This window comes from Ambystoma mexicanum, chromosome 12 (genome assembly GCF_040938575.1).
Source record: "Ambystoma mexicanum isolate Mex_15411 chromosome 12, UKY_AmexF1_1, whole genome shotgun sequence".
Lineage (NCBI taxonomy): Eukaryota > Metazoa > Chordata > Amphibia > Caudata > Ambystomatidae > Ambystoma > Ambystoma mexicanum.
The window spans coordinates 302,506,658-302,522,806 of record NC_090936.1 but is presented as its reverse complement, the minus strand read 5'-3'; the positions used below and the strand labels follow the sequence as shown (position 1 = coordinate 302,522,806).

The following is a 16,149-nucleotide window of genomic DNA, read 5'->3' as shown; positions in this document are numbered from 1 at the left end:
TGGGCTTGTCTACTCGGGCAAGCAGTCCATTACCAGCCGGTCCGGCCCCCCAATCCTGCCCTCGTCTGTGTGCACTAAATGATGGAGAGCAGGCAACCAAACCTTCCCCACTCGAATATTGGAGGTAGTTGTGAAGTCATGTTAATGGCCACAAAATAACTAACCCCAACTTAAACAGAAAGTAGATGGTGGAAAATGATGGAAGGTGTGAAGGAAACATAAATTATGCGGACAATTCACACACACATTTGGGACCATCGATTTAATCTCCATTTGCTTCAAATTGTCAGTGCATATGTATGTATGTATTGTAATGCTGTAAACGAATAACAGTACACATATTGCCTACCCTGCTCTAGTTTCATGTGCACACACCCATCGATCACAGCTTTGTTTCCGAACACTGGTCTCTTCCTGACCCCACATCCCATCCTTCCCTCTGTACGGCATCTCCTGTTTAAAATGCACCTGCCCAGATACATTGTCTCAGTAATGCGTTCTGCTGCAGCTGTTAGCAGCTCGGCCTTTGATATGGTAAATCAAATAGCTAAAATAAAATAAATCCCAAAAATGTAAAATTGCACTTCATGAGGATTTTATAAAAGATGCCTAAGAATTGATGGTAGATTAGTAGCACCCAACCGCCTACTCTAGAGCTACTATTATGGTGGAATCTTTCTCCGACTCTGTCTCTCTTTGGTCTTCTTCTCTCTTTGGTCTTCTTCATTTGCTCCTGCATCTGTGTCCAGTTTGGAGGATCCCTGCTCTTGATACTCGATAGCTACTGTTATGTGTAGGCCTTTCTCAGTCTCTGTTTCTCCTAAGTCTTCTCCATTTGCTCCTGCTTCTGTATCCAGCCCGGAGGAACCCTGCTCTTGATACTCGATAGCTACTGTTATGGTGTAGGCCTTTCTCAGTCTCTGGATCTCCTAGGTCGTCGTCTTCATTTGCTTCTGCGTCTGTATCCAGCCCGGAGGAACCCTGCTCTTGATACTCGATAACTACTGTTATCGTGTAGGCCTTTCTCAGTCTCTGGATCTCCTAGGTCTTCTTCTTCATTTGCTGTTGTGTCTGTATCCAGTGTTGAGGAACCATTCTCTTGGTACTCAATAGCTACTCTTATGCTGTAGACCTTTCTCTGTCTCCGGCTCTCTCTGGTATTCTTCTCCATTTGCTCCTGAATCTGTATCCAGCCCGGAGGATCCATGCTCTTGATACTCGATAGCTACTGTTATTGATTGCGTAGACCTTTCTCAGTCTCCGGCTCTCCTAGATCTTCTTCATTTGCTCCTGCCTCTGTATCCAGCCCAGAAAAACCGTGCTCTTGATACTCGATAGCTACTGTTATGGTGTAGTACTTTGTGAGTCTCCGGCTCTTGTTGGTCTTCTTCTTCATTTGCTCCTGCATCTGTATCCAGCCCAGTGGAACCCTGCTCTTGGATTTAGATCTTCTTCCGACTGCAAAGATGTCTGGCCTCACATTTCGCGTTCTGTCATTTGGGAATATTGTTGCATCCTCTCAGTAGCCCACCTCTCGATTGTCTCCTCCGTTTTAACCATGGCAGAGTTGGGCCCTACACAATCATCAAGGTGACATCTATGGGGTATTAAAAGATCCCTTTTAATGTGTCTTGAACCCCACTCTCGGTGATATAGCATTCACTCGGCTTTCCAAATTGTCTGCCACACTTTTTGATAATGTTGAGCTCACGGGATGTCTTAACACTGGTATTCCACTTTTCATTAATGGCCTCTACGACCCTTCCCGCCACTAGTAGCGTGGCCAAGATGTAGTCGCCTTAAACATCTGACTTTGTTTTTTAACAGTATGCCATAAAACACTTAATTTAATCTCAAACCAATTACACATTTCACAATGGGGGCAGCAATGACCTATTCAAAATGGAATGCTTAGATCATAGCTGATTGTCCAATATCAAATCTTATCTCTGTGATCTCTCTACAGCCTGGCATCTAGTCCAAGGCTGCTGAGCTTGCTTCTATGTCTCATGGGTAGAGCAGTGGAGTTGGCTTTGCTGGAATCCATCCCTCTTTCTTCTTTGTTCATACATGTGTCTGGCATGATTTTCTCCTTGGAAGGCCTGGGTGCTCTGGCACTGTACGTGTGGGGCTTCATGACCTCCACCTAGGGTTTCTGCCATGAGTTGCTCGTTTTATCCCGCCCATTACGATCTGAATCTTTCTGGCCTATCATTGCTAGCCAGCCTCCTTCATGTTTCTTCTATTATGGCATGGGGCTACTACATCTGTCAGAGATGTGGCTTGATCATCTTGCCACCTTCAGTTTTATTGGTAATGCTTTCCTTCGTAAGTGCACATGTCGCACTTCCCAGACATACATGTTTTTGAACTGTGGACCTGCCCCACTCTTTCTATTATGTGTAATCCACAAGTGCATGTGTTCTTGGTCCTATCCGGAGCACACTTGCATTTTCTGCACACTTGCATTTTCTGTCTAGTGGTGCCATGTATTGCTGTGTCAGCATCACTAATTATGTTTATGAATTTTCTTTTATCTTTCACGAATTTGTTCTTCTGTTTTGTCTTCCTTAATGGATCTTCTTTATTCAACCCCTTTCCCTCACTTTCATTTGTTGCTTTTAAAATGCACCCTCATGTCCTCTGGCAACATAAATGATTTGTGCTCACAAATAAAAACAAACCTGGGCCCTTACCACTTCCTTTCAGCGCCATACCATTTTGACTTTCTGTTTGGCTCAGTCGGAGGTTGAAGACACAGCACAGTTTCCATTTTCCATCCCAGGATCTGCCCCTGTAACCGGTCACCTGCAGCAGTCACTCCTTCGGAGCGCTGGCCACCTTAATTAGCGTGTACCATACTGTTTGCATGCTCTTTGAGCCATGCTTGCCTTCCATAAGGCCAGTATGATTGCTGACGTATGCCCTGCCACCCTCTGCTCTTAGGTAAGGCCTCACCATAGTGTGATAGCAAGTTCCCGCTGGAAATGTCGTCCTTTGATCTATCAGATCTTCCTGAGTTAGCGACTAGCAGACCTAGCAAATATCCACCATTGCAGCTCTATCGCTAGATGTCAGCGTAAGGGTCGCTATTCTTTTAATGGTATTGGTCTTTTTAGATCTGGCTGAAGACAGCCAGTGCTACTGTAGGAGGGAAAGCAAAGAAACTGTAAGAACATTGGCACAGGGTGGCAGCAGAAAGTGGACTAGTCCTCACTGTGTGTTCTGAGACACAGCAATTTGGTACTCATTCCACCCCTATCCACTCCAAGGCCAATGAAAGTCTGCATGGATGGGCTAGTGGGCTCATCTTCCTGTTAGCGACATGTTCTCCTTTCTCTCCATGTATTTTGGTTTTCTTTGTATTTCTTTCTGCTTTGTTCTCCCACAACTGACCCTCAATGTTGATTCCATCTGTATCTTGATGCAACAGCTCATACTGCCCTCTGAAACCAGATTGGTCTCTGATTGTCCTGCAGCTACTGGGAGATGTCCATTTGACTGCCGGCGCAAGGGGTAATTATCTCTCAGCAGAGGGCATGGCCAGCCAACTGTGTCAATGAAAAACATCCTGCAGTCGAAATCGAAACTGGCTCCTCTATATCCGGAGGAGGGACCATGATTGCTGGAGATGACCGCATCCCCAAACTGGATCAGTAGTAGGGCTTGGATCATCAATTTGCTGAAGATTAAAATGCAGACACATGTTGTGATTATCCAAAGTGACTAGGTCCTTCAGAAAAGCTGGTTGGAAATTGGTTCTCGGGTGGGCAGTTTTCAGGAGCCCTGCATTTTGGAAATTGATCAGGGCATTTGAAGACCCTTAATACTCTCCTCTGCATCTGATAACCCCAACCCAAGGTCAGTAACTTCCTCCTGACACTGCCTTCTCACTTACCCACTGCTCTTTAAGTGACTTGCAGAAAAGTGCACAATGTTCTGTCTCTCCCAGTAAAAAGATGCCCAATACACTAGAAACTCCTTTCTTCTGTGTTTCCCACATTATTATCAATCAGTTAAATGATCACTTTGAACATATAACTCACCCATTCTTTGACAATTGTTAATGTTTAGCTATAAATCCTACTACATACGTTCCTCCAGTTTGCAAATATAGCCCATCATCTCAAATGGGCCGCCGATTCCAGCCCTTCTACTTTCTTAAGAACTTGTTTTGGACTCTGTTATGTAGCTCGCAAGGTGGGCTATATCAAGGGGGGGCTAGGCTACCAGTTCTCCCCCTCAGCAAAGGGCCTCCTCACACTTACCACAGGAGCTTCACTTTATGCACAGTAACCTTTTATTAACTTGATAAAAATATGTACATTTGAATATCTGGAAGGAAATCGCTGTGTATACATTCTCAAACTTCTTTGGATAGAACAAATAACGTGTGGAGATATTGTGAGAACTTTGCATGTAATATTGCATCCCTACTTAGCGACTTTTTGTCTTTGAAGTAGACCATTCGTGGAAACAATAACAATACATCTGGTTATGGGCCCAAAAAAAGTCTAGCACCATCAACTTATCTTGCATGTGCCTGTAACCAATGAGCGCTCTGAGAGCTCCGGTCTGCAACCTGGGGCTCCCCAGGTGCTTCTGTCTGCCGCCCCCATAATCCCTCACAATTGAATTCCCTGGGTAAGGCTCTTGCGAGTTGTAGTCCAACACCTCTAGATAACTAAAGGTTTCAGGCCCCTGCTTTAGAGTCTGTGCATCTTCATAGATAACAGGTCTAATGGTGATTACTTCGTTTTGATTAAGTTGGTGTTTCCATAGAAAGAGGCAATTTTTAGATCCTTGTTGTTTTGACACCGTCTGGCAGATCTGCATGAAACACTGCAAACATTGTACACATGCCCCACTGAATTCCTTTGCAAAAATTCCATCCACGGGCTCTGCTAACCTGAGTGTCCCAAAAGTTGTGTTTCACATAGGGAATTTTTGCTCTCCTTTTAAAGAAAAAAAAAAACAATGGGTGTATTTGCCACAAACTTTCATGAATTGCTGATGTCTTGGTCAACTTGAGTGCTTTGCTTAATACGCTCAGTATTTTTTTTTTTTAAACCTCAAGATATGAAGCATTTTGACTTCTGTTAAATCAGTTGATACTTTTTCTTTTTTTTTAAGCTTCAATTTGATTTGCTTCAATTTGCTTGGCTAAAGAGAAAGAATACCATTTGATTGGCTGCATTCTACTATATGTATAGTGGCAGATATGCAAGTCACTAAATGGGATGTCTTTAGCCAAAATGTGCCACTTTGGTCCTGGGCGATTTCAACAGATGGCCTGGGAATTTTAAAGACCCAGAGGCCACTGAATGAGAGCACATTCTTGGAAATCATGGTTTCAGCATATATAGCAAAGGACCTTCTCGCAATTTAGGTAATACATTGGACTGGGTCGCTACAAAGAATTTCAACTTAAGCCGTTTATCTATAGCCCCTTGTATTTGGTTGGATCACTTTTTTGTAACTTTCAATTTTCCCTTCCTATTCTTGTGATTAATAGAAAAATGCTTTTAACAAAGTGACCAGTAGAAATTATAACAACATCCGTAGCAATGATCTTAAAAATTGCTTGAATGAGATTATGAAAAAAGCTTCAGTGAATGATGGTCCACAGACGCTGGCAGCTGAATATGAGATAGTTTACAAATCTCATAGATCAGGTAGCACCATTGAGGGAGAAAACCCTCAGGGAGAGGACTAATGGTCAAAAGTGGTTTACTCCAGCTCTGACCAGTCGGAACAAGAAAAGAAAAGCGCAGAAAGGATTTGGGAGAAAGAACAGGCAGTAGAAAAATATTTGGAAATCTCTTGAGAAACTCTATTGCAAAGAGATTATATTGGCAAAAAAAGGTTTCTTTGATAATGAAACGGCTAATGCTAAATATGATTCCCAAAATCTTTTGGAAATGTTAAAAAACCTGGAGAAGCCTAAGGCTTCATTGGACACTTTTGTTCCACAGACTGAGGATTGTGAAGCAATTCAGCATGCTTTTCCAAAGAAAATCAAAACAGCCTAGGATAACATCAGAAATAACTTAAGTAATTGTACTTGTTTGGCAGCAGTAGTGAGGTTAAAAGAAGCATAGCATCAGGAGAAATATATGTTCTCTTTTCAAACTGTCTCTCATAATACTATGACAGCAACGCTCAGGAATATGAGGCCTGCAGCATGCTATGGAGAAATGTTCTCATCCAAGATTATATTGGACATTTACTCGTTTTGTCAATGCTTCCTTGCGAGGAATGAAGTACCCGACATACTAAAAAAAAGTGTTCGTTACACACGCTCCTCAAAAAGCCTGGTTTGGACCATAAAACCTATACCAATTATAGGCCCATAACTAATGTTCCATTTCTTTTAAAGATTGTGGACAAACTAGTAACCTTGCAGCTGCAGCAATATTTAGAAAAAATGAAGATCTTACATTATAGATAGTCAGGTTTTAGATCATCACACAGTACTGAGAGTGCACTACTAGACCTCCAAACTGAGATGCTATAAATCATGGATAAAAGCAAGTCAGGGCTGCTGATTTTGTTAGACTTATCAGCATCCTTTGATCTTGTGGACCATGCAAAGCTTTTGGAGAGACTCAGTAGCTTGGGAAATTGTTCAGAGAATGCCACTTGCTGGCTTAGATCCTTTTAAAATAATTGGAGATCTAGGATTGTCTGGGGAGATGTGTTCCCCGGGCTGAAACTACTGGAATGTGGAGTACTGCAAGGTGCTTGCATTTCACTGGCCCTGTTTTTTGCTGCACATTATGCGACCTCCTGGATTCTCTTGGCGTCTGCTTCACAAACTATGCGGACGACACTCAGATCCTTATGTAGCTGAGTGGCAACTACGAAATAGACGTGGAAAGGATCTCCATGGTCTATGAAGCAATACAGAATTGGATGGCTCAATGAACTGTTCCTGGACGGAGATAAAACCAAGCTTTTGACCTTTGGTTCTCCTCAAGCCCGTGCCAAACGTCAGGCCGAATATGCAGGTTTTGATGTCGAGAAACACTATATCAAAGCAGCTAATAAAGTAAGAACACTGGGGATAACTTTTGAATCTTCAGTGAGTATGTCGACCCATATTAGCAGGGTGATAAGCAATGTCCAATGTTATCTTAGACTGCTGAAATTGGTGAAGCCTTATGTCGCTGATATTAATTGCTTCACACTAGTTTGTCCTATTAAAATGCCCAGGATTGATTACTGTAGTGCCTTATCGATCGGGGCAAATAAGGGCTGCATGAAGAATCTTCAAGTACTGCATAATGATGTGGTTCGGTTAGTGAAGAATGTTCCTAGACACAAGCCCATTGCGGCACACAGGAGGGAGAGTTGCATTGACTCCCTGTGAAGGCTAGAATTCGCTTTAAGGCCCTTATTTTTCTATGGTCATGTCCCCTGGTACATTAAAGAATGTATTACTGTAGAGAATCTTGCTAGAACCACTCGGTCTGCTGATACCATGAGATTGGTCTGCCCCAAGAGCAAGCATGTTAAAGGGAACGGTTGTTCATTCCCGGTGCAAGCTGCCCAAGAATGGAATAAACTTCTGGTTATACTGCGTACTACTAAGGACCCCCTGACTTTTAGGAAACAACTGAAAACCGCTTTGTTTGAATAAAAATCTTCTGGTCCTTGCTACGGCTTCTTCTCTTGACTGCACCCTGATGCCTGCGAGCTCTGATGCTAAATATAAATAAATGTTGGAAAAAGTGCATTGCACAGCCCTCCGCAACATCTGTTAATACTAGGTTGTGTGCGGACATGCCCCAGAGGGGTGGAAAATGGCCTTTGCTAAAAAAAAAACTGCAATGTTATGTTATGGGATCAGTGGATCCCTGATCCATTGAAAGTATAGGATCCTGCTCAACATGGATCTGGACAGGATCCACAGTTACTAGGGCATCCAAAATGTGTAGTGTATTTAAATATGTCTCATGGCATATGTTATGGGGCGGTGTTGGCACTTGATACGGTCACTGGCTACTGGGCCTGGCTCATTTGGGTAGCCTTGCTTAACCTGTGGCATGGCTGGACTAAATGATGCATGTGTGATCTCATCTTTTTTTGGTATGAGTAGTGCCTGGTGGGGGTATGAATGATATTTGTGTAGTTAAGCATATTTTGCAAATTATGTTTTTTAGATGTTTCACTGCAACCAATAAGGTCCCCTCAGCAGACATGTATTTTACTGAATTTGAATGCTATTCATATGTACACCCAGCCATAACATCCCTACAGCCTAGTTTTCTTTTTCACTGAATTTGAAAGATTTTTGTTTTATAACACAGGGTGTTTCATAATGTTACTGTACCTAATGTCACTTAATTAAAACTATTCTTTCAATTGGAACTTTGCCATAATGTCGATTTTGAACAACGTTGTATATCCCACACAGTTGGTTGTGTTTTATCTTAAGGGTGTGGGTTGTTATGGGAGGGGCTGGGGGGCGAGGGGGTACGGCGTGTGCCTACCCCCACTGCAAGACCCTTCAAAAACGTTTTTTTGCCCATACACTCAAAAACATTTTCCATGTTAAACATCAGGGGTAACCCTAAAAATGCAGGTAGCTGGAAAACAGTATATCTGCACATTTAGCTCCCCTGAACATGGCTATTAAAGAACATTGTTGACTAAAATGTATATTTTTTTTTAAAATAACGCTGGCAGAACGGTTTCTGAAGGCGCTCTCCAGAGAATGAAAGCTGGCATTTCAGATGCCAAGAGAATGCAATATTGCATTATTATTCACATAAGAACACACATTGTTCTGTCGCTACCTGCTTGGCCATTGTTCTCCCCTGTGTAAGCTTTGCGGTGGCATTTGGATGGTTTCCTGCTCACCACCAGCACAAAAAAGGCATTTCTTTCACAATGGCCCCTAACCACACAATGACGGCATTAAGGATTTATGTGCAGGTTTCATTATTTTCTCCTCTTTTGTTCCTTCCAGGATGTCTTCCAAGCGACCAGCCTCTCCGTATGGGGAAGCAGATGGAGAGGTAGCCATGGTGACAAGCAGACAGAAAATGGAGGACGAGGAGAGTGACGGGCTCCCAGCCTTTCACCTTCCCTTGCATGGGAGTTTTCCCAACAAGCCTCACTCGGAGGAATTTCAGGCCGTCTCTTTGCTGACCCAGGAGAGCTGCGGCCGCAGAAGTCCCTCTTCTCAGCACAACCCTTTGGTAGGTCTTTCTCACCTTGCATCACAGTGGAAAACACTATGACCTCTGCTTCTCCAATCACGCGTCTGCCTGTTCCACACACTCTATTGTCCAATTATAAACCGCCTGAGCCACACATTGGCTTACTCTAATAGTGCATAATTCTGTTCTTCACACTAAGTGTTCAGCCCCTCGCTGGGGTGTTGCACTCCGAAACACTTTGTTTAGTATAACTGCTTTCTTTTTAATGTGCAACATTTCTTCAAGTGTGTAGCGAAGTTGTAACTATTGAAGGTTGAGCAAATAAAATATTCAATGTGTTTATGGTGTCATTTATAACATGCACACAATTCGTTGCACCAAACTAGTTGAGAAGTCTGAAATCCAAAGGGTACACAATTCGGGCAAAATATCAAGCGCAGACAAAAGGGTGCATGACCTGCTAAGATGAGAGAGAAACGGAAGGAGAGTAAAAGGGAGCGTCTGATGGGCGGAAAGAGGGTCAGACATTCAGTGAGTGCAGCATGCAGTCGAGAGAGACCGCGAACTAGAGAGGCTTTCTCTGTTACTGGAGGTATTGCAGAAAAGACGTCCACCCACAACTTAACACAGGTGACTTTACACTATAAGAGTTTTATTTTCAGAAGTCAATGAGATGGGAATACCACCTATTTTTCTAAAATATTTGCAAATGTTCTAGCTGAAGATTTTTTTTACGGAAATCGAGAAATTGCAAATCTTTTCACTGCATGAAAGCACGTTGGAAGCGCGTTTTGTTTAGGGTGCTCCGGATTGGTCCAGGGACTACAGCAAGGAATTGGGTTGATTATGGCTTGGTGGTGCTTTGGGCCTGGCACGCAGCCGACGTCATGCCTCGCTGGTCACGCATTTCATGCACTTATAACATTTACGCGCATTGACTGTATTTATAGGCCTATGTGAGGAGTGAGGTTGGTAAGGGGATCTACGCCACAGGTGGCTGTGGGCGTCATTGATGGACTGTTCCATACAAAGTTCAGTAAATGCAGTGTTGCTCATTTTCTAAAAGATCTACTTTTAGAATTGATTAAAAGTTGATGTGTTAAAATTCCACTTTGATGTGAAATGAAAGATTATTGCAGGGCAAAAGGGCAGCTTGAAAGAACAAACAGAACGGAATGAGCCACGTATACAGGTAGGGCAGTTTTGTTGACCCAGTTAGATATTAGGCCCACTCTTTGCCATATTACCCCCTCCGTCCATCCTTCCATCAATGCAGAACTGCCACAGGAGTCTCCTTTCCTTAATCTGTGCAACCGCTGTCATGAAATTCCACCAATGCAGGAACCAACTCTTCCCTGTAAATTTCATTTTATTTCTTGGTCACTGAGAAACCTGTGATTTATTCAATTGCATTTCTTCATTTCCTGGGACCAGGGTATTTCTTGGTCACTAGGATCCTGTGATCCCCTTTAGGCCCCCATCACTCCTTGTCTACCATGCTCCTACTAATCCTGTTTTTCCTCCTTACTCCCACTCTCATGGACTCCGCTCTCCTCACCACCCCTCCTCCCCCACGCCATGCTCCTCTTCCCTGAGTCTCCCAATCCCCATAATTCACTCACATCCCAAACACTAATAAGGCTGGTCCTTTCTCTCTGCCCAGTCCAACCTCATTTGCCCTGCCCACTTCACAACTCCCTCTCCAGCAACTACCGTCTCTAGCTCTGTTTCCCCTATTGACCTCATCCAGAATCTCCCGATATGGCTCAACCTCTCTGCAAAAAAACTCCTTTGTCACAAATCATTCCAATTCCCATCACCCCAAGCTCTCAGTGATGCCTATTGCAGAAACCTTGATTCCTGCCCTTAACACTGCTGCTCATGCAGCCCTTCACAATCGCCTCGCCTCTTTCCCTCGCTCATCTTGTCTATCCAAAAAAGGTGGTGGTGTTGGTCCCATGATCCGTAAGGAACACCATTGGCACTGCTTCCCATTTCTGATTTCACTTCCTCCCACGAAGCATATCTTGGTCCAATTTCTCTCTCCCACCCTTCTTACTCTTTTCATCACCTTTAGCCCAATGTAAACCTCTTCTTATCTGATGTATAACTTTTATTCAAAATGCTGACAAATGATGTCACTACCATTGTAATGGATGGTTTCAACATCTCCAATATAACTAAGGTCCAACTGCTCCAACTTTAGTCTGTCCGACATACCTAGTCAACCTACATAACCTTTCAACTCACACCTAAGGCAACTTTCAAGGGGATTGGGTCCTCCGACGTATTCCATATCTTTGACATGTAATCACCACAGCTGTGCTGCTTACATGTCATAGATATGGAATACGTCGTCGGACCATCCCATCGAAAGAACATTACCAGGTAAGAAAGTAACTTGTTCTTCTCAGTCTCCTCTTATCTTCCACCCTGATTTGCTCTGCTCCCACCATAGACTCGCCCCCTTTGGTCACTCTCGTTCCATTTACCATCTCTTTCTCCTCCAATCTTCCATCCACCACCCACATCTATCACCAAATGTAAATGAAAGCCTGACTTCATGATCCCCACCTCGACTAATTCTTGCATCACTAACCTCTTGCTCCAAACTCTCTCCTCCACATGCTCACACTGTCAAACTCACCATTACCACATTCAACACTGCACGGTCTACCCCCTTTAGTGTTCACTACCCTGCCCACTCCTTCACCCCCTCCTGCCTGTGATCTCAATCATGGATTTCTCCAGCCAATCAGCCACTGAGAACAACAATGTGTTGTTGCTTGTGCTGTTGGCACAAAGAGAAATTCCCCACTCTTCTTACTCCCTACAAGGACTCTTCACAGCTCTTGACAAAACAATATCCTCCTATTACGCTAATCTTGTTTCTCTTCGATGCTCACACCCTCACAAACTACCCACGACCCTCCAGGCCATGCCCCCCCACTAAGAACCACTCCATTTCCTCCTCCTTCTCTGCCGATGGCTTAGCCTCCTAATTCTCTGATAAAATTACCAAAATATGGGACATCTTGTCTACCTGTCTTCCTCACCCACTCCTTCATCCCCTCTCTGTCCATCGATCCCACACTCTCCTCTATATGACTTCTCCCTTACCTCCCCTACTGAACTTCTACCCATCATTCCCTCTGCCAACTCGGCATTCAAGTTGATTGCACCACAAGTTGAGGAACTTGTACCCTTCGCCTACGCTCACCTCATCACCTTATTCAATTTGGCTCTCTCAAGTGCTATCTTCCCAGCTTGTGTCAAAACAGTCACCATCATACCTCTCCTAAGAAAAACAACTGCTGACCCCAATAACCTCTCATTCTACACACCTGTCTTCCTACTTTCCTATCACTTTAAAATCCTCAAGATGGTTGTCTTCAACTACATAATCAACTATCTTGAGGTTCGCGCAGTTGCTGACCCCTCCAATGCATATTCATGTCCACATACTCCACTGAGACTCCTCTCATCCACTTTGCCAATTCTTTTAGCATTGCCCACCATTCTCACCTCTTCTCCATGTTTATCTTTCTAGACCTTTCAGCTGAGTTTGACACTGGATCATCCCAAGCTCCTTCAAACACTTCCATGGCTTCAGTGATATACCATACTCGACTGAGAGTCTTCCTATCTTCCTAGCTTCTTCCCCATCTCATGGGATTCCAGCAGCTCCTCCAACACTTTCCTTGGGTGCTCCCAAAGGAATATTCCTAGGCCCACTCCTCTTCAACCTGCAGGCCTCCTCTCCATGTTAACTCATTTCTCCCATTGGCTTTGCTCATTGCCTGTTTGCTGATCTTGATCAGATATTCTTCTCTGTCCCCTCCTGGACCCTTGCAGTCTCTGACTGCATAATGAACATCCTAATCACCATCCACCATTGGATGACTCTTTGTTGCCTCATGCTAAACATTTCGAAGATGGAAGTCCTCTTTTCCTGCTTCCAGTGCCAACCCAGACTCTCCCCTCTCCTTTCCCTACCCCTGTGACATCCCAAACCCATCAACCATAGTTTGCAACCTTAGGGGTCCCTTTGGCAGTGACCTGAAGTTCGAACATTTCGTCATGGACACTGCCACTGCAACCTAACTCAACATTCTTAGCAGTACAAAATCCACCCACACATCATGTACTACTCAACTAAAATGCTTATCTAGTTTTGTGCTACCTCTGTACTTTTATGCTCCCATCAACAAAGTCCTCTACTTTGACACCTGTGCCCTTTTCAATACACCCAGGTCCCCCCACATCTACTTGCTGTCACCATGGTGGATGGTTCTCCATGCAAAATCACTCTTTAAATGTCTGCTATTAATCTATAAATCATCCATGGTCACAACCTCACCAAAGGCTCACTGTATTCTCACTCTCAAAGTCTCCGTTCCTTGTCTCTTCACAATCAGTTCGCCAACCACCCTGTCTTCTTCCACTTTTGATCCTTTTCCCTACTTTTTCCCCGCTCCACTCGAATGCCCACCCTATGGCCATCAAAGCCATCTCTTCACTAAAAATCTTCAACAAGGCTGATACAGCACCTGTTGACAATGGAAGCAGCCCGCAAAATCTCCCCAGCCTCCTATCCACAATAACCTACCAAGCTACTCTTCCTGCGTTCTGCCCTCTGGTACATATTGGCCACACGCTCTCCATGTTAAATGTTGTCATGTCCTCCAGTCCTTGTCCTATGTTCCTATTCTTACCCCTTCACCACAAGGTTTATGTCATTCAGTACAACTGTACTCTTTTCTAAGGCATCTTACTCTAGGACAGCACCTGATATCTGTTATTGCTTACCTTTTAAGTAATATCGGTTTGAAATAACAGCCTGTTCTTAAAACACAAATGTCACTTGGTGGGGCACAACAGGGGGGAGGTGTTTGGAGGGAATAAGCGGTTATTAGTGGAACATTTGGGGAAAGCAGGGAATAGGCGCCCTAGTTAGATGTGCTGACTAATCGGACGATTTGGAATCTGGGTGTAAATTGTCAATAAACGCCCACGTTCCTCCATGGCCAGCTGCTAGCTGGCGCTTCTCTGCCATCTTAATTTCTCCATCAGCCACTGATCCCAGCATGACCCATCCGGTCGCACACATGCCCCCCCCCCCCTAACTGCATACTCAACATCATCCTTGCCTGCCTGATGGCATTGCGCTCCGGCTTTTCATGGTGGAAATAGAAAAGGGACAATGTACCTTTTTGACCAAGGGATCCATCCTGGCTGCCAATCTCTCTTTAGCTGTGCCCTATGGCACCAATGGCCAGTACCATTTACTGCTTTGCCCAATTTCCTTGCTTCCACATTCACAATGGAATAAACCCCTATTTATTTCCCAATCTTTACAGTGTTAATTTATGACAGGAGATTGAATCCCTACACATTCCGAAAAAAGGTGTACTCCTTTTTAGTGTGATTCTAGCCCTAGCGAAACTCCTTGTCAAACACTAGTATCCTTGGCAAAGGGATTTACTCAGATGAGTTAGATATGGGCACTGTGACCTTGAAATATAGGACTGCATATTTGCCAACCTAAGAGGGAAAGGGTATCCACATGTGAGTATTAATTTGACTTCTAACAATAAGAAACCTTTCATTACTCCATGCCCAACCTCCTCATCCATACTAATGATATAATGTTTGTTTAGATCGTCTTTATTCAGCGTAAAGCCATAAAAGACCATCATACATATACATCCAAATGTCATACAAAGGAACAATAATAATTCAACATTTCATGTTAATAGCATAAAATAAATGCTTAGAATGCTTCATGTCAATAAACAATAAAAACAGGGCTTATATTGTATATAAGAAAGATCAATAAAAATAAACGCCAGACAGCATCAACCTATCTGCAATTTGGAAACAACATGAAAATCACTCCCAACCCAAGGCATAAAAGAGAGTATTCGATATAGCCAGTTGGCCCACAGAAATAATAGAAATGCACGTTATGCAACACGGGGAGAGATAGCTTGCCGCCTTTCAGCTACTTTGGGATAAATCTTACTGGGGTGGGGGGAGGACGAGGGTGGAGAAGCTTGCACCCTGTATATAAATGGTTGTTCTCTGCTGGCTGGGTACCGGTTCTGGAGCGGCTGTAGGGTCCTTTTGGATTCAGTGTCTCCCTTTGTTCACTCTGAGATGTTTAGGGGAGGGATCTTGCTTCTCTCTTTGGAGGTCCTGGCCTTCCCTCACTGGCAGACGATGCAAGGCAGACTGTAACTTCAGCCATGGTCCGATGATGAGTTATTTTTTCTGCTTCTGGAGAAGCCTTCAGATGATCTGACAAAAGAGGGGCTCAGCCCTCCTTTAAACCCAAATGGACCACAGGGATTGGTGTAGGCTAAGCCTACCTTAAATAACCAATCCTGGTTCCCCACCAACATTCGCCTTTATGCGTGATGTCATAACCAGAGTGCTTAGCACCAGAAAAGGTAAAGGGGTGAAAACATGTACTACTAAGACCCACCCATATTCCTGTCTGTTGTGATCAAAGGGTCTCTCTGGTTAATGGAACTTTCAGTGGTTCCTGATTAAAGCGGCAGGTCTCCCTTGAAGATGGGGTGAGACCAGACTTTCTGGCTCCTGGAAACCACCTACTTGTACCTTATGAATGGGGTCCCCCCTGCAAGGTGAGCTACTGTAAACGTACAGCCCTAGATATGAAAGTTCTCTGTCAATTGATGGTGAGGGCTGGAGCTGGCTTCAGGTTGACACAGTGCATATGAAAGGTTGTTTGGTTTCCTGTCTCCTTTGTTCACCTCTGCAGGTGGGCCTATGTGGGCTTGTTTGAATTACCCTATGAATGGTATGCAAATTGCTGTCACAACCTGCAGGGCCCAACACAAGGACAGGGCACATCCATGGTGACTTTGTCAGCCAAGTAGGTTGGCCATGACAGGGGGAATGTTTGCTCCTCCTTCTGGAGATGCATTGTGTACTCCTATCATATCCCAACTATATA

At 44.0% G+C, this 16,149-nt stretch overlaps 1 protein-coding gene across 3 annotated transcripts in view; it reads left to right on the top strand.

Annotated features, from left to right (window-relative positions):
* The window catches only part of SOX5 (SRY-box transcription factor 5), a 624,232-nt gene that overhangs the window by 65,823 nt on the left and 542,260 nt on the right, over nucleotides 1-16,149 (top strand). For all 3 annotated transcript variants that reach the window (XM_069628460.1, XM_069628461.1, XM_069628459.1), the window contains exon 2: nucleotides 8,975-9,206. In XM_069628460.1, coding sequence (XP_069484561.1) covers nucleotides 8,976-9,206 — 231 coding nt within the window. In that variant the 5' untranslated portion in view covers nucleotide 8,975. The remainder of the gene's footprint in view (nucleotides 1-8,974; nucleotides 9,207-16,149) is intronic.